At 40.9% G+C, this 19,794-nt stretch overlaps 1 protein-coding gene across 1 annotated transcript in view; it reads left to right on the forward strand.

Annotated features, from left to right (window-relative positions):
• Positions 1–19,794, forward strand: part of LOC311231834 (uncharacterized protein) — a gene marked incomplete at its 3' end in the record, with an annotated part of 65,094 nt that overhangs the window by 20,394 nt on the left and 24,906 nt on the right. Inside the window, exons 3-5 of the mRNA XM_084318456.1 lie at positions 7,832–7,971; positions 8,776–8,920; positions 15,546–15,699. Of these exons, the coding sequence (XP_084174582.1) occupies positions 7,832–7,971; positions 8,776–8,920; positions 15,546–15,699 (439 nt within the window). The remainder of the gene's footprint in view (positions 1–7,831; positions 7,972–8,775; positions 8,921–15,545; positions 15,700–19,794) is intronic.

A 19,794-nucleotide genomic window follows, 5' to 3' on the forward strand; every position in this document is an offset into this window, starting at 1 on the left:
CAGAAACTTTGTATTATGAAATAATTCTGGGATGTCTGTCTGACTATTTCCCTATGCCTTGTTTGGTGCGAGTTCAGCTGACACTGTTGACACGCCCACTACGCAAAGCGTGTGCTCTCACACACACACGTCACAACTGCGTCCACTCAACTCATGGAAATACAGCATCACGCCCAGGGCACACAGCTCCCGAATGAACACGGATGGACGGGCGGGCGTCTGCCGCTTCACTTCCGCTCCCATGTTAACGGACGCTACTGTGCACACTGGCCGCAAGCGGGAGCGCGCCTCGCGGGCGGCAAGCTATCTTTTCCGCTTTGGTCGGATTCGAGGTGGCGTGGGGAGCAGCCGCGCCGCCTCGTCTATGCTCTTCAAGTGTTGAATGTGCATTCCTCCGTGCGCTTCCGCGCGCTATAGTCGTCGGAGGTGTGTCTGGCCAGGCGCGCGATCCCGCTAGGAACCTGCGTGTGAAATTCGTGCGCGTTGTATGTGCCCGGGGCGTCAGGCTATTGTTCTAAAAGTATCTCTACTAATAAATTGGAGTATTGAACCGTTTTTAACAGTATTGGGTGGGACATTCTGATTTAAGAACTTTCTAAATAAAATAGAAAGTCCCAAAATAGTTAATTTATCTGGCTGCTTGTATTAATTGATCAAAAAGTAGCCATGTGCAGTAATATAGTTATATAAAAGAATAATAAAGCAATGTCGATTCTGTTCTTAATAAAAAAAAAAAAAAGATTCTTGCAAAATAATCAAAAAGAACCGATAAGAGTATTGATAAAGTACCCAACCGTTAAGCAGTATCGATAAGTGTAGTAGTATCGATAAAATCCTAACGATACCCATCCCTAATGAACACTGTTAATACACTGTTATCAATGAAAGAAGAAATGTTTGCAGCTGTGGTAATACTTCAGTTGGTTCATTATAAAAGATACAACCCTGAAAAACAAAAGCACTAAATGTTAAATAAAAGGACCACAGTAATGAGGCAGGAGGAACATATTTTTTGCACTATATTGGTAACATTTGTATTTAAAAAAAAGTGCCCCTAAAAAGGATTCTGTGCCCCTAGTGAAAAAGCTTAGCGTACAGCCCTACATACGTTGATCGTTGCGATCAATGTGAAATCATTGTAGGATCGAAGTAGGATTGATGTCATATAGTCCTTACCTTTGCTAGGAGTTATTCCAAAATGAATATTCCAATTGTCTGATCTTGATTTCCAGTATTGATGTCCATTGGGTCTCTGACATGAAATGGCACCAAATATGCATCAAGTGTGCTGGATGCGTTCCAAGTTGCTCGAATGAAGCGTTTCATTTGCCGGGGTCCAAATTATCCGCCCAGACCATATAAAATGTAACACACAGTGTGAAATAAGGTTTCAAAGGGTAGGCGATAGGCTTGGGCGGTATGACGGTATTACAGTATACCAGGGTATTTCGAAGTCCCGTCGGTATGATTTTCAATACCGTGACGTCACAGACTGTGCTGTGCGCCAAATCACAGATGCGTTGCTTGTAGTACACAGCACGTGCCAGCAGAGGGCAGTGCAGTCTGTCTTTCCCTCTCTCAGTCAGAGCTCACACGTGTGTGCCTGTGGGTCTTTCATCTCTCATGTGTGTGTTAATCTGCACGACAAATAAAGACTTATTCTTCTATAGAATGCGGTTATGGACCGGTGGCCGTCCGTTTATTAAGGTCGAATGGACCATGGGTCCACATCCAGACATTGGATGATTGTGGATTCGGGTATTGGAGTGTTTTTCTAACGTTTTGAAAGTACGGATTCGTGCGTGAATGTGGACCCGGGAACACGTTGTTTGGGTAAGTAAGTTATGTTATGGTTAAGCGTATGGAAGATGAACGTACAAGTTATGAATGCCGGGAGTGTATGTTTGGTAAACCGTTCCAGTTCGACTGTGTGTGTGCATATTGGCTTTGGTGATTCACTACAGGGGTTTAACGGCTTAAGCTGGGTTTTGATGATCAGTTATCAATGCAGATTAAATTTTGTGTGTCTTTATGTGTAGTTGTGTACTACTGTCGTGAGTTTGTGAGTCACATTGGTCTAATTTCAGCCTCCATTATACGTTATTTGTTCCGTAGGACTTGTTTCATATCTGTGTGTCTCGAATGTGCGCGCTGTGCAATTTGTTAACACGTTGGTAACACGAGTCGCTGTTACGTCGTCATTGACCTTCTCTAAGCTTGCTGTCGAGTCAATGCAACACAACAAGGAGACGGCAGCCAAAGTGATGTATAAGAAATATTTAATAAAATAATTACCATGGATGAAAATTAGGAAAACTAAAGTAACAAACAAGGACACAAACTACACAGACAGGATCAGCACCAGACACAGGGGAAGACAGAACACTTATTATGAGGGAATGACGAGACGAGACACACCTGGGTTGATTACAAATGGATACACCTGGAAGGGGAAACACTAAGGACCACAAAACCAGGACAGGGAACTACAACTAGACATAACACATCACACTGGGAACGCCTGATCAAGGCACACACAGACCCCACACATAACAAGGACATAATAAGGAATTTAGGTTCGAGGTTGAAGAAAGTGCACTTTTAGGTTGAAAGAACGGCCCTAATGTCAACCTGTTTCAATATAAGCGCCTTGCATCATTGAGATACCACAGCACAGTTATGCTGTGGATGTAAATTAGCGTGTGCTTGCTTATTTAGAAACAATGCAAGATAACGAGACCTTTCATTATAACATCTTGCAACTATGGTTATGACTAAGATATCAAGTATTTACTCCCGGAAAATCTTTATGTATGGTGATAACGAGTATATTGTTAACTTAGCTCCAATGATAACACAGAGGTCTGTGAGAGTGTATAGAATATTAAAAAGGTATACTCGTTATTGGCGGTCAATCGATGCCGGCCAATAACGAGTCTACTCATGATTGGCGCAGAAAGTGTTAAGGTGAGTTAATAAATTCACTCTGAAAATCTGCTCCACTCTGATAAACTGACTCTTTGGTCAGACCGTCCAGTGTGCACAACTCGAGTGTGTTTGCTCTGACACACTGAAAGCCAATTTACCTTAAAACAAGTTTCGTTTAGCTAACGCCATTATGCATCAGAGCTGTGGTATCGCTGTGATCAACATGGCTAACAAGTAGGGCTGGAACGGTTCACAAAATACACGGTTCGGTTCATATCACGGTTTTGTGGTGAAGGTTTTCGGTTTGGTTCGATATACATTGTTTTTTATTTATTTTTTATTTAACACTCAAAATGTAAACATGCTTCTCATTAATTTGAAAAAAATTGTTTACAGCGGTTTGCCTTAAATAATGTTTGGCACACAAAGACCGAACTGACTGAAAAATATAGGCTACATTTGTCAAAGTATTAACTTAGTGCAAACAAACAATAATTGTCGGTTCTTAACACAATGGTGGTCAAGCACGGAGATCTCCGTGTTTCGATTCCACCCGTTGTGGACAGAGGCACGGATATCTCCGTGGCAAGTTGTTTTTGCTTTTATTCCATTTTAATAACCTATTCAAGGTCGCCGAGCGGCACTGCAGATTTACCCTACTCTTTGAATTCGAGAGTGCAATACCGGCCAGATCCTGTTAGGGGCGCTATCGCGATAATGCAGTGTGCCCTGTGGCAGAACGTGGACTATTTTAATTTTTTTTTTACTTTCAATGGAGTTTTATGTTAGCTCGATTCTGGATCTGCAGCCTGTAGCTTGGATTATGTTTTGCATCGCAGATTTCACTATGCAATAAGGGGATTTATCATCAGCCAATGGACATATCGATCTACCAGATGGCGATCAATAACGGGGAAATTCTCGGGGGGGTCCCACCGGCCCACGGTAAGATCTTTTTCACGTAAAGTACATCCCGATCGGGCCTTGTTTTGATAGCCATCCATCCGATCGGCCTATGTGGCTAGTTAGACGAACACGGTTATTGGTAATCAATAATAAGAAACGACGTCCCCCGCCCCCCCCCCTTTCATGCATCGTGCCGATCATATGCAGTTTGAGTTATTTCTGTGGCATATGTATAACGGAAATGCCATTGGATATAACGTTAGCAGCTATTAGCCCATTATCTAGCCTTCCAGAAAATATACTAGACCAAATCCTCTAACGCTTATATTCACGGCGCTATCAAATGAGAACGTATTGATGTTTTTTTTTTTCTTTAAGCCATTTTGAAGGGCCGGTTTATGGACTCAATTGACAATGAGAATGGACAGATAGCAATACTATAAAGTATAGATTTAGCTCTACAAACAGCCCCACGTCTGTTTACATTTCCTGGTCCTCTTGATATTAATTAGACTCATCCCAGTGGCCGCGATTGTGTTAATGGAAAGATTAGTTTTCCGCTTGAAATTAGTGCAGTATTTGAAATACAATGAAAGGAATATGGCTGGATTTCTTATCAAAAGGAAAAGTGTCACTGTGTTATTTAAAATAAACAAACAAACAAACAAATTAGAAGGCCATCAATATAGAATGCAGCATAAAGCAAACTAACACACACACACACTGTAGGTCTACTGTTTCAAAACAACACTACTCTGTTCATTCTATTTTTAAAATACGTACATTGTCTGTCTACATTTATTTAGACTAACATTATTTAACATTATTTAAATATTGAGTGCAACACAGTAATTGTGAAACGGTGGTGGATTAACGTAATTCACACACGGAACTGTCTATGGGTTTGGGGTCCGCACGGACATTTAGCGTGTGGTACCTTTGTTCTCGACTCTACCTACAGTGGAAGTTGAGTTGAGTCGAATCGAGTTGATACCATGCAGTGGGAAAGCGGCAATAGTCCCGGTTGGAGTTAGTAAACACAATGTTAGCCTTCTTGGATGTTGAATAAACGTCATTGTCTTTCGACACCCCGCCTCAGACTACCATTTTATCCTCTGCTAGCTACGGTAACATTTCATTGATGTCTGATAATGATTTCACTAGCTGTATTGGAGCTGGCGGGCTACCAACGTGCGTTGTACTTGTAGCGTCACAAACCGTGCTAACGTAATGGCAAGATGTAGGCCTATGTAATGTTAATGCCAAATGTTTTTAAAGTCGTAATGAAAATTTAATTTATATTGCACTTGCCATTTCCACAGACTTTCTATGAACTGACAGCACCTGCTGCTGCAGCCAGCAGCGGACGCTTCACCTCTCCGTGCCAAATGAAGAAAACTTTCTTTTTTGCATCCCCTGAACCGAACAATACACACACGCCCCGAACCGTGGAGGTCGTGCCGAACGGTGTACGGTTCGAATGCATACCGTTCCACCCCTACTAACAAGCAAATCTTTCTATTTTAAGGAATGTTCTGTAGGATATGTCTGCAACATAAGAAGCCAGCTACTAGGGGTAGCTGTTAGTGTGAAATAACAAGAGGGGAGACTAGAGCGTGTGCTCTTATCAACTGTGCGTCTGTATTGCAACCAATAGCATGGGCATCATATAGGTTACATCCTGGTCCCTGCTGGGACGTACCAACTGAACACACCACTGTGGAGGGTTATATAAAAATCCTAGGTTGATTTGATTTTGTATACATTGTAAGGCTCAAGGAGCTGATTGACTGTCTAGTGCCTACCTCTAAGACTTTTCTCTTATTTTGCACATTTTTAGTAAATATTTAATTGAAATTGAAGTTTTATCTGGTGATTATTTGAGTGATTGTTTCATATTTAGGTTATATAGGATGCCAAGTCTACATCATTTTGGTTGTTTATAGCACTAACATCTGATTTAACCCTTTATCTGCCAGGGATTATTCTGATCTTAATCACCTCTCTGCCACCACTGTAAGTCTATGGAGATGTTCCCCTTCTTTGCAGGGCTATAACTTTTTAAATTGTATTGCTAAATTGACATTACTATGGCCCATTCAACGTCAAGTATCTATCGTTTAGGATGTAGCAACGTTCTACTTTTTCATTCACATATTCATACTAAAATACGGTCTAAAGTATAAATATGTTTTTATCGTTTTCTGCAGCATTCTGCAGAGCGTGAGTTATAGCCATAAATACATATATTAGATCATCAAATGTAGTTTGATACCGATTGACGTCAGATTAAAAATGTCAATTGTACAAGGTCCTAAACGTCATGCCTCATCATCTGCTGGTGACCGGAGGGGGGGGGTTTATAAGTCCGTGGCCGACGGTAAATCATTTATGTCGGATGGGCGATATATAGATCAGAGCAGTTTATATGGATAATAATAATCAAACACGCTGAAACTCACCGCAGTTCCTCGTAGCATTGGGCGATGCTACTGGAGCAAAAAGATCGTTATTATGGGATGTCGATCTAGTTGGTCCAGTTCCAGGTTGTATAATACTATATACGTCCAAATAACGTTGTTTATTGAGTTAGGGCAACCGATCGATTATCCAGTGTGTCGAGATGGAGCCCCGGGAGCGATAGCGAGTGGCCGGACGAAATATGGGTGAGCACCACTTCCGGCCACTCACTTCCGGTTTTGGCGATTCGCCGATCAGTACTGTATCTGTATCTACAAAACCTTCTGTTTAATCATCTTCCCTTTATTCATTTGCTTAGATTTGTTGTACACGTGATCTCAAGAAGGTGCTGAACGAGCTCGGTGACAGTGTTTCATGTCTGGTCATTTTTAGCATGGTGTTATTGTGAAAAATCATAATTTATATTCTCGTTTCATCACAATTTACTCAAGCCTAGTAACAGACACAATATTTCTGACACTGGGAATACATTCCCTGAGATCCATAGATGTCCCTAGATACCAAGAACATGCAAATTGACCTTGTAGAAGTGGAGCAATCTACATACCACAGCACCCACATGACTATAATAATACATTTACTCCCTACTGTCTTACACTACCAGACATCTTACACTACCCTTCAGTGTAATGCAGCACACTTTGGGATAATGCTTGGTAGAATTAGGTATTTAGCTAACATTAGTTGTAATATTAGATGGCTAGAGGTTGGCTTTTGTAGCCAGGGGAGCAGCAAGCTAACGGCAAAAGCGGACATTGACTGTCTGACTCTGTTTACACTAAAATGATGTCAAATTAGACAAATACACTGCCAGCAAAGCAAAGATGAAGATGCTTATTTGTCAATAAAATACTGAAAACAAAACATGCAGACAGACAAGCAGCTCTAAGGAGGCAGCGCTAGAAAGCAGTAGTTTGTTTACAAAGATGTGTAAGAGAGGAGCATACAAATGTATTCCCCCCCCCCCCCCACACCTACAGAATCAAAACAAGCATGTAGAAAAGATGAGCAAGAGACAAATTGGGAGCAGAAAAACCTTAAACTTTGTTTACAGACTTTATGAAATTACATATTTTTGCAAAAGTAATGAACGAATGAATGAATGAATGAATGAAATAACTTTTATTTAAAATGGACACCACAGCTACATTGGACCAGTCACAGTGGACAGACCAGATGTGTTGTTTTGCGTGTTTATAGCACAAGTGCTAGTTTTCAACACTAGTCCATTGAGGCTTTTCTAAAAGATATAATAAAATTAACAGTATAATACAGAATTAAAAATAATGATGATACATGATTGTGCAAACATTTAAAAACGAGTCTAATATTACAGAAATTACAAAATTGACAAACATGAAAAGATTGTGCTTACTCAAAACACTGCAGTGATAACATCGCATTGGTAATATGACTACCACATTTCTAGTGTACAATTGCTAGCCTATAACCATACAGCCTAACTGAAATGTTTAATCTGCTTTAAATTATGATTTTGTCTGTATGGACTTTACAGAGCCGTGTCCAGTGAAGATGTCCCAGGGAAAGAATGACCTCAGTGACGGCCCCAACAAACGTGCCAGAGTTGTTTCACCAGCTGCAGACAAGAAAGATGACCACATAGCCGGTCCTAGCCAACACCATATGCTCTCCGAGGTGGTATTATGCTTCAGTTGTTATGCTTAGGGTTAGGCTATATGAACAAAATCTCATATCATCAGATCTCCCTTAGGTTTGACTAGTGGATGAACAAAATACATCACATATATTTCTTAGGTTTGACTAGTGGATGAACAAAATACAGCACATAGCAATAAAAAAAATCAACATGATGTGTTGGCCTAGTCTCAGTGTGACGTCACTAAATGCTTCAGAGTTACATGATGTGTTGAACTAGTCTCACTGTGACGTCACTAAATGCTTCAGAGTGACATGATGTGTTGAACTAGTCTCAGTGTGACGTCACTAAATGCTTCAGAGTGACATGATGTGTTGACCTAGTCTCAGTGTGACGTCACTAAATGCTTCAGAGTGACATGATGTGTTGAACTAGTCTCAGTGTGACGTCACTAAATGCTTCAGAGTGACATGATGTGTTGAACTAGTCTCAGTGTGACGTCACTAAATGCTGGGTCTTGAAGCATAGAAAATGAGGCACGGCGTTTTCTGCTGTCGGTGATTAAAACTTCTGCCAGGTCAGAACTCCGATCACGAGACTGTGTGTAAACTGAGGGCACCGCATCAACTATACTACTATAGTATTTCATAACACTTGATGTCCAAAACTCTGAACTATCCCTTTAAGGTGACACTCTCATCATCCAGTACCAGTGACAAGACATGTCTAACATAAAAAAGCAACACTCAGCCAAACTTGTCAATCTACAATTACTCTGGGGAGAGTGAACATTGTACTTGGCAAGACTCTTATTGTTACTATTTTTTATCTGGTATTTTTAGGCCACAGCCCCACTGATATCCAGTACAGTGGAGGAGATGGCATCTTGCAGTCACCTCTCTCTGTTGAGACTAAAGGAACTATCTGTCTACTTGGTGGACTGCATTAAAACACCAGGACTTAAAGGAACTGTGAATGAAGGAGGAGGTAAGGCTCTAAATTCTTTCTTTATTTAAAAAATTATTCACATTGAGATATTCTTTTTTTACAAGAGCGCCCTAGCCAACACAGGCAACAGCACAATTAACAGGGTTGCAGATATTTAATTTCAACCTTTATTAAAAAATCGTAAGCTTCTGAAGTTTCCCTCATTTACAGAAACGACGATTGTACAAATGTAAACGGTACATAATAAAAGCAATATTCACAGACAATTTAACACAAGAGTAATAATAATATAAAAAAAAATAATGTTCTAAAATAATTAAAAAAATCTAAATAAATAAATACCAGTGTTTTTTGCACCTTTCTGCAAGAGAAGGCCAACCCACCCTATCATACAGGGCACAATGGTGAGTATCATATCTGTCACCATTAATAAACCTAAGAGCTGAGTGATATGCAGAATCCAGAGGTTTAAGGCTGATGCCGCAGCAGGCCTATAAATTACATCACCATATTCAGTTCAGTTATTTTTTATTTCGGGTTTTGGACACAACAATGGTCATTCTATAAATCGCCAACGTTTTACCAGCTGCTATTGCAGCATTGTCCGAAAAGGGATGGGGAGAAGCACTAGGCTTGTCAGGCCCTACCCCTGAAGACTTACGTTTAATTTGTTTTTTCACATTTACATACATAGTACATACATACTGTATAGTACACTTTACAGTACTTACATATAGTACACATTACATATACATTACATACAAAATACATTGTATTGTAATACATGTATTTATTTAATTAATTAAATGCAATTAAAGCTGTTCTTCCCTTCTGTACCTGGGGGGGGGGGGTCGTTTTTCTATGCTTTGATCGCCACCAACGGGACACGGCCCACACACACACACCGCAGACACATGCTCCGATCGCGGGGGGGGAATTATCGGATCAACGCAAGATTGATAACATATAGTCCTTACCTTGTCTATGATGTACTGCAAAAAGAATAATCCAATTATCTGATCGCCATTCCAAATACTGATCGTGATCGTGTGTCCAACGTAATCCAGCATTGAACATGAATGGGGGGCGGGGACCCTCGTCGATGCCATCCCTATAAGCGCTTGTCTTGCCGGAGTATTTACACCCCGCCCGCACGCCGCAGCTCGGCCCAGAAAACAAACCACATTGTTTCAAATGGAGTGCAATAGCGGCTGCATGGCGTTAGGCGGCGGTATTGGCCGTTTGCGATCTCAGACCCATTCCCAATGATAACATCAGGCTGGATGGATGAATTATGAATGGATATAGCGAATAAAAGAAATAACGATGAAAACCCGACTTCTCTCGGGTTTGGCGCCCAGCGCATGGAGAGTTAACCCGGGATATCTCAGGTCTGGCCCTGAATGCGTTAAGAACTAATTCAAGATTAACCCTTAGGGGTCACGCTGGAGCTTTGAACCCGTCGGCGGACAACAAAAGAAATTAGAACCCTCTTAAATGCTCAAAAAGGACATCTTTTCAGAAATCGATAAAAATAGAAAAATGGCCATTTCTAGTGCTTTGACATGTAAGGTATACGTCCCCCAACTTGCTAAACCTAATACGACTTGTAAATACGTTTAATTCTTGCTAGATGGCATGATTGTAATAATCTCCATTTGCGATAAGAACTACATTGCGTCACGAAACGCACATACATGGACGTGCGCACACACACAATAGCGGCGTGTGCGCTGTGAATAGGTGTTACACCCCCGCAGAGGCGTGAGACTGGTATCAGAGCCTACCCCCCCATCCAAATTCTAAACATAATAATGTATGAATTATCTGTTGCAATAATATCCACGGGACTCGACTTTTTGCAGTCGTTTCTCCTCTCCTGCGTGAGGAGTCTGAGGACATTCGCGGACATTCTCTCAGATAAAAAAAAAAAAAAAGCTTACATACACACACACACACTCTCGCTCTCTCTCAATTCAAATGGGCTTTATTTAACATTAACTACTGTATGGCAGAGTGCGTCTGTGTATACGAGGTATGAATGATCACTGGCTGCTGTGTGACGAGTTTGCTCACCCGCGCTGTTGCGCTATATAAATCCAAGTCATTATTATTATTATTATTAAACACGGACCGCTTTAGTTGACAAGCTTACATAAATTTCGGGTCATTTCATAATAGCAGTGTGGACCAGCTCTGTAACCAGCTCTGTAACAACGCATCTCGCTAGTTGACAGCTTACGCATGATGTAAAAATTGCAACGTTTCAACTAGAAAGGTAGGCTCAGTAGAGCCCAAATCTCTACCAGACGGGAGCTTTCTCTCTCTCTCTCTCTCTCTCTCTCTCTCTCTCTCTGTCTGAGAACCCAGGTTGCTTTCTAACCTATACTAAAGACATGCCTGTGAAGTGTCATCAATCACTATGGCAAGCGCACATCCGTGGACATGTACACACACTTTCTTTCTTTCTTTCTCTCTCTCTCTCTCTCTCTCTCTCTCTCTCTCTCTCTCATTTCTCTCTCTCTCATTCTAGAGAAATACAACCACAAATGCAAATGGCAAGAATATCCTCTTTTGTGGTGTATGTGTTCAGATAGAAATGAACCTCTTGATCTCTGCTGTACTGGACCACAGAGACGCGGTCTTTGTTTTCTCCCACATTGAGTTTCTCCACCACTCTCAACAAAATTACGCATAGCTGGGAATCCATTCCTTGTGCCGTCAGAACCATCTAGAAGGAATACTACATCCTTTCTGGCAGTGTCATGATCAACTATAACGGTGGTTGGTACAGTACTGTAAATACCATCTGAGTAGAGTAGAAAGTAGAGAGGTGAAGACCTGTTCTCTCTCTCTCTCTCTCTCTCTCTCTCTCTCTCTCTCTCTCTCTCTCTCTCTCTCGCTCTCATTCAAATGGGCTTTATTGACATGAAATCTGCCACACGTGCTGTCAGGGTCAAACCAGTCTGGATTGATGTTGTAGTCTGAAAAAATTCCAGGAAATGCTCAGAGAATTGTTGCATATATAGAACACAAATGTTCTAGAATGTTCGATTATGACATCATACTGTGACATACTCCTCCTGTAGTGTGAAAAAACATGCATTCTCATAAATATTACGATCAAATCTATTTTGTACTTGATGATACATTTGAAATTGGTTTGGTTATGATCATGTTATTAGTGTGTGTGTAAAAAAACGAATTAATAATATAATTATTATAAATGTCTCTCTCTCTCTCTCTCTTGAAATCTACAGTTACACATTGCTGTATTTAGTGAGGTAAATGAGTACAAGACATGTTTCACAGACACACACACACACATACACAGACAGACATACACAGACACACACACACACAGAAACACACAAACAAACGATCAAATTAAAAGCTGGATATAAATCTGCCACACGTGCTGTCAGTGAGTTTACTAAGTCAAGGATGTCTTACTTTCACACACGCGCGCACGCACACACACACACACACACATTTACATTTACATTTACACATTTACACATTACATTTACATCTAGTCATTTAGCTGACGCTTTTATCCAAAGCGACTTACAAGTTCTGTACGACAAGTCATCAGGAAGGGCACAACTCTATCAGCTGAGTAACTAACAATGTTCATCAAAGTGTTGAGTGCTACAGTGTAGGTTAGTATATTAGGACAAGTGCATGACAGTAAGGTTAGTTAGGGTTGGATTTGAATGTGTGTTGTTTGGCTTAGGTTGAATCCAGCCTCATCAATGAAAATAAATTCATGCGGCTGTGCAGCAAGTTCCTGCTGTTGTGTGAACAGGCTTGGCGTCCACCCCAGAAGGTCTTCTAGTCATTCTAGAGAAATACAACCACAAATTGTTATTGGTTTGCTTCTTTTTTTTGATATGGTACAGTACTGTAAATACCATCTCTATCTCTCTCTCTCTCTCTACTACTTTTGGATATGAGCATTTTTTCAATACCCAACTATGTAGTGGCCGCTTGTCGCTAGGCTAGGCCTCCTGCTGGGTCCATTCACTGGAATAACAAAGGAATGACTGGGCCTTTGCTCCAGGTGTGAAATGGTTCTAGTGACAATGATCACATCAGATAGCTGAATGAACTTGGATCAAGTTCTAGTCCTATCCTGAAAAGTAGTTATAAATTATAAAGTAGTAAATTTGACAATTGATGGCTTATTTTGAAGGTATGAATCTGTAATTTTAAATTATGTTACAAAAAAAAGAGAATATTCTGAGAAGGTGGAGCTACAAACTTTAGACCTCAGGGGGTTAACAAGGGCCTCCTGAAGAGCATCAAAATAAAGCTGCAATTTCTCAATGGCCAACTGAACAGAATCAGCAATACAGTACACAATTGTATCATCAGAATACAAATGGAAATTACATCCGTACAAAGAAGAAACAATATGATTGAATATGATACGATCGTAAAAAGGACAGTACCCAAAATGGAACCTTGCGGCATACCTTTAGTTATGGACAGAAATTCAGATTGGGCTTGACCCAACTTCACACACTGACACCTAGAAGATAGATAATCCTGAAACCAGACAGAGGCATTACCATCCAAGCCAATGTTAGATTTTAGAAGCAGGTAGTGATTAACTGTATCAAAGGCTTTTGACAAATCTACAAAGTGCAAACTCTGGGGACCTTAACCTTAAGTGGCTTTATAGTAGAAGCAGCAGCATGTCTATAAACGGTGTCCATAATCCAAAACAGAAATAGCTTCAACAACCAAGCATAGGAAAATAGAATTTTTTTCTGTACAAAAAGCCGACCTTCTGTCACAGATTACTTGCAAGGTTATCTACATGGCATTTAAATGTAAATTTCTGATCAAGCCAGATGCCAAGGTATTTATATTCTTTAACTCTCAATAATAGACTCATTCACAGTAGATACAGTATAATGCAAATGTTCACAGACAGTACCTTTAGAGAAGAGCATGAACTTTGTTTGGTTTGAGTACCAGTTTAAGATTAACAAGCGTATGCTGCAAAGTATTAAATGAGAGTTGTACATTTTTAATGGGTAGTTGTACAGAGTCAACAACACAATAGAGGATAGTGTCATCCGCATAGAGATGATCCTGACAATATAAATAGTAGGCGTTAGGGATGCCCCGATCACGTTTTTTGCCACCGATCGTCTATGAGCCATATCGGCCGATACCGATAGTTTTTGGTTTTGTTATAGCAGCTGGCAGTATTATACTGTAGGTCTAACACAGACATTCTCAAAGTCTGGACTTCAACAAAATTATCTAATCTAATACTGGGTGTTAAGCATAACAGCATCTATGTTAATTTACTTCTGAATATTGGGGAGTATCGCCGTGCTTGTAGCCACGTTCTTTGCCGAAAGCCAAAAGGGCCTTTTTTAACTATTTCCGGCCGATATGTTTCGGTGGCCAAATATTCGGTGCATCCCTACTCAATTAGTATGGACGTGGCACCTGTTAGACCCACGTTGGATATTCTCGAAACTTGTGAACGCTTTCTGTTAATCTGGTAAACTGTTGGTTGTATTGCGGAGCTAAATGCTAATGTGGCTAACTAACAGTAAACTTTTGTACATGAAATACAGCCCAAAAACCTTAAAAGACCCCGCTGAGAAACACACTTAACAAACGTTTGCTTATTAAATCATTTTAAAAAGTAATTTAAAAAGAAAAAAGTGACTATAAAGTTATTTAATTGACGGGAGAAAAGTTGCTAAAGTCTATGTATTGTGATGGGACCGGAAGAAGCCTACATGCTGAAGATTCAAGATTCAAGAGGTTTATTTGTCACATATATACCAGGGCATACAGTGACGTAACCGGATATGCCGCCTCCACATTGTGCAAGTGGAGAATTGTCCCTGTCCGCAGTTAAACAGCAACTTTTCATTCAGATTTCTAGCTTCAAATTTCAGGCGGGCCGGCATAAGGATACTAAATAATTTTAAAATATTAAATACCAAATAGAATCAATTGTTGTTTTTCTGGTAAATTAATAGTTTGGATGAATCGATAACAAAATAATGGTTAGTTGCAGCCCTAGTGTTGGTGCCGTGTACAGGAGTTCAGTTGTAGGTGAAGAGGTATTCAGTACATGGTTCTGGGTCTGTAGTAAGAAACATGAGCATCACGTTCTGTTTAACGTTGCTTCCAAATAAAAAGAGAAAATGCCTTTCATTTGTATTTAGTTTAAACTCAGGATTATTTAAAAGTAGTCATGGATGATTATGTGGTTATTTTGTAAACGAATGTTTCATAAAATTTACAGAAAACATACTATATCGTGATATATTTTGTTACAGATATATGAAATTTCCCATAGTGTGATGTAAGATTTTATCCATAAGGTGACACTTAAATCTGTCATAACCTGAGACTAAAGGGGCTTTAGTCCTGGACTAAATTAAACTGACCTTAACCATAGCCATGATAACCACTCCTGCTCCAGAAACGGTTGACTAACTGGTGCTTGAAACAAAGTGGTTTAAGTATATAACTGTAGATGACTCTGGACTACACTGTTCTTAAACTATAAAACCAAGATACATACCATTATAAACCTCTTACATAGAAACTAAAGCTGAATAAAATAACCAATTATCTTTCTCTCCTTCCTCTGACACTCTTCTCCATCACTATCTCCATCCAGTTAGCTGTCCTGTCAGGCCTGGGAACAAACCAAGAGGCTTGGATGGAAGAAAATGTTTCTGCTGTGACCAGTGTGGGAAGAGCTTTAGTCATCGAAGTAATCTGAAAACACACCAGATAATTCACACAGGAGAGAAGCCCTACTCCTGTGACCAGTGTGGACAGGGCTTTACTACGCAACAGAATCTGAAAACACACCAGAGAATTCACACAGGAGAGAAGCCCTACTCCTGTGACCAGTGTGGATGGGGCTTTACTCAGCAACATACTCTGAAAACACACCAGATAATTCACACAGGAGAGAAGCCCTACTCCTGTGACCAGTGTGGACAGGGCTTTACTACGCAACAGAGTCTGAAAACACACCAGAGAATTCACACAGGAGAGAAGCCCTACTCCTGTGACCAGTGTGGACGGGGCTTTACTCAGCAACATACTCTGAAAACACACCAGAGAATTCACACAGGAGAGAAGCCCTACTCCTGTGACCAGTGTGGACGGGGCTTTACTCAGCAACATACTCTGAAAACACACCAGAGAATTCACACAGGAGAGAAGCCCTACTCCTGTGGCCAGTGTGGACAGGGCTTTAGTCGGCTAGATAATCTGCAATCACACCAGAGAATTCACACAGGAGAGAAGCCCTACTCCTGTGACCAGTGTGGACAGGGCTTTACTCAGCAACAGAATCTGAAAACACACCAGAGAATTCACACAGGAGAGAAGCCCTACTCCTGTGACCAGTGTGGAAAGAGCTTTAGTCTGCTGTCTGATCTGAAGAAACACCAGAGAATTCACACAGGAGAGAAGCCCTACTCCTGTGACCAGTGTGGACAGGGCTTTACTCAGCAACAGAATCTGAAAACACACCAGAGAATTCACACAGGAGAGAAGCCCTACTCCTGTGGCCAGTGTGGAAAGAGCTTTAGTCATCTGATTAGTCTGAAGAAACATCAGAGAATTCACACAGGAGAGAAGCCCTATTCCTGTGACTAGTGTGGGAGGAGCTGTAGTCATCTGAGTATTCTGAAATCACACCAGAGATTTCACACAGGAGAGAAGCCTCCTTCTGTGACCAGTGTGGGAAGAACTTTAGGACAAGTACACATCTTCTGATTCATCAGCAAATCCATACAGCAGAGAAGCCACATCATTGTGGTCTGTGAGAAGCGATGCAGTAAATAAAAAAGATTCGAGAAAACATGCGAAAATCCACTTGGGAGAAAAGATTCAGTGAAATGTCAAGAACCTGTCAATTCATCTGCATGTTTTTAGAGTAGAGAAACCCTCTGTAGCCAGTGTTGGAAGAGTTCCACTCATAATGATACTTTTCTTTTTATTTATCTATTAACACTTTCAGAGCCCTTGCTTAACCTTGATTTACCGGTTGAATGCCCACCATCCACTTCAATGTTAGCGTTAAAAAACGCCTAATCTATGTTTTAAATTGTGGCTATGTGTTTAATCTGCCCGTCGCTTATCAATGACTCGTTTTCCAGTCAACATTGTCGAAGCGGATTGTTTTTTTTATCGGTTCATTTTCGTTTTATAGCATTTTGAAAAGCCCTTGTTTTCAAGGAAAATATAAAGATTCCATGATAAAAAGACATTTACTGGAATATTCTAGAATACACAAACATTTTGACATTTTTCGACCTATTTATGAATCGTTTTCAAATAAACGCTAGATTATCGATAGTATATGTGTACGTATGCACGCTATGAGGCGATCTGAAAAATCGATTCTCTTATTTCCTCATCAGCGATCGCGCACAAACAGACACATCACACATAGGGCAAACGCTGAGATCTCAGTGAATACAACTCTGATTATCCCAAGACTGGTAAAATAGATTCCTTACCTCAGATCAGATGTTCTCCAAAAAGATCATTCCAAATATCGATCACGCTTATTGATTGAGTATTGGCTGCTGTAAATATATATTCCAGCGACTGACCTGCAGTTACACAGGGATAGACGATAGGGGGCGCTTTTTTCCATTCTCTCGGTTGATGAAATATGATTTCAGATCGCTAATAAAACAATAAAACGATATTTGTCGTCGTGGGCACTAAGTGGGGGGCCTAATAATACGAGATATGTCGTCCGTGACACTGAAAGTGTTAAGATGATCTGTCAAAAGCTTTTGATACAGTCGATCATCACATGCTTTTAAAAAGGTTATCTAGTAGCAAGGCGCTCGCCACCAACGCAGGAGATACTGGTATCGAGCCCAGCTCTCGGTGTTGCTTCCGGCTTGGCCGGCCGTCATACTAACACAACTGGCAGTGTGAGAGGGTGGGAAAGCCGGTGGGTGGGTCCTGGTCGTTGTAAACAGCGACTCCTACAGTTCGGTCGGGGCGCCTGCTCAGCGAGGAAAGGATCTAAGGGAGGTAGTGTGATCCTTCCACACATTACACTCTCTCAGTGAGAGTCCGCTCTGCCAGGTGAAAAGAAGCGGTTGATTGGCTACACATGTGTCGGAGGAAGCATGTAATAGCCTCCACTCTCCCAGACCGACTGTAGGGGGTAGGTGCGCAACGACCAGGAAGGGGATTGGGAATTGGCATAACGACTAACATTGGGATGGGGGAAAAACGGAGAAAAAGGAGGGGGGAAAATACCAAAAAAAATAAAAGGTTATCTAGTATTAGCCTGGATAGTGGTGCATGTTATTGGTTTCAGGATTATCTATCTTCTGCTGTGTCAAATCGGGCCCTGTTCAATCTGAATTATTGTCCATAACTAAAGTTTTGCCGCAAAGTTCAACTGGGTCCTGTCCTTTTTACTATTTATATTAATGATATTGTTTCATCTTTGAATGACTGACTTGACAACCTTTTGGATAAGATGTGATTTATAGACATATTGCAGCTTTAACTCTTAAACCCAGAGTCGGCGCCAGAGCGAATTTAACGGGGGGGGGGCATATGGTAATTTCGGGGGGGCATAAAATATAGGCTTCAGAAAACGAATTTCCCGCAAACCAACATGCATTTCAAAACATGAGTGCGCATAAGAGATAAGACAGTCTCTCTCTCTTTCTCTCTCTCACGTCACAACAAACACACTGTACTGTATTGTATTTGTACCCATTCTGCAATCTGTTAATAACGTTATCAATCAATCAACTTGCGTCTTGCGCACACACACACAAATTAAACAGTATGAAATAAGCCAGAGGCTGGGTTTTACATTCATTAATAAGTGAACGTAACTGTTAACGGTGCTCCTGGTTGAGAACACATTACTCACTGTCTGCATATGCCTTGTTATGTCTGTGCCAGCCAGTACTGTACAGCGGGGCAGGTCCATGGATCCTCTTACAACCACTACGCAACTCTCTGACTCTAAACCCGATCTCCGATTGACCCCCACCCCCTCCCCTCGCATATAATAATCAATAACTACACGCAAGCTTATCATGCAACGAAATAAGATTGGAGAGGGGGGCGAGACTGTTTGCTGTTTTTTATAAACTGGGATCAACACTGCTCAAAACGGCATTATTTCCGCATTTGGCTGCCTGCTGCGCCTGCGCTGTGATCATGCAGCCAACGTTGGAAATAATGCCGTTTTGACCAGTTTATAAAAGATATTTAAAATGTTTATTAGCAACGCAGAGCTTTCTAACCCTCCCGTATCTCTGTCCAAGACCCTCGTCCAACTGTGAGTATCTTTGAAATGTCTCTGTGATACTTGTATAACGAACGGTTCGGCCAGAACCAGTCCTTCAGGGTGAATCTAGGTTGGTTTCCTATTGAGGAGCAAGTGACTGTGGATCCACTCGGTGCATCAGTCACGAAAGGGGCTACGTGCGATCAAACATACACTTCTTTTAAGACTTTTTTTTGTTTAATTTCGTTTAATAATAGGCCAAATAGCCTATTTATAAAGGAAAACATCTGACTTTTACTATAATAAAAAGAATTAAATGTTTAATTATTAAATTTTTTTATAATAATTGCCTATGACGTTTTGGAGGGGCACAGTGCGTCATCTGGGGGGGCATGGCCCGCGAATGCCCCCCCATGGCGCCGACACTGCTTAAACCGCTGCACATCATTCTGCCTTCCGATTTATTATTGTTGACCGATATGATGCCACCACTGTGTCCTTTATGATATATATGATACCCACCACTGTATCCTTTATGATATATATGATACCCACCACTGTGTCCTTTATGATATATGATACCACCACTGTGTCCTTTATGATATATATGATACCCACCACTGTGTCCTTT

This window comes from Notolepis coatsorum (genome assembly GCF_963971535.1).
Source record: "Notolepis coatsorum genome assembly, chromosome: 7".
In the NCBI taxonomy this organism is placed as follows: Eukaryota; Metazoa; Chordata; class Actinopteri; order Aulopiformes; family Paralepididae; genus Notolepis; species Notolepis coatsorum.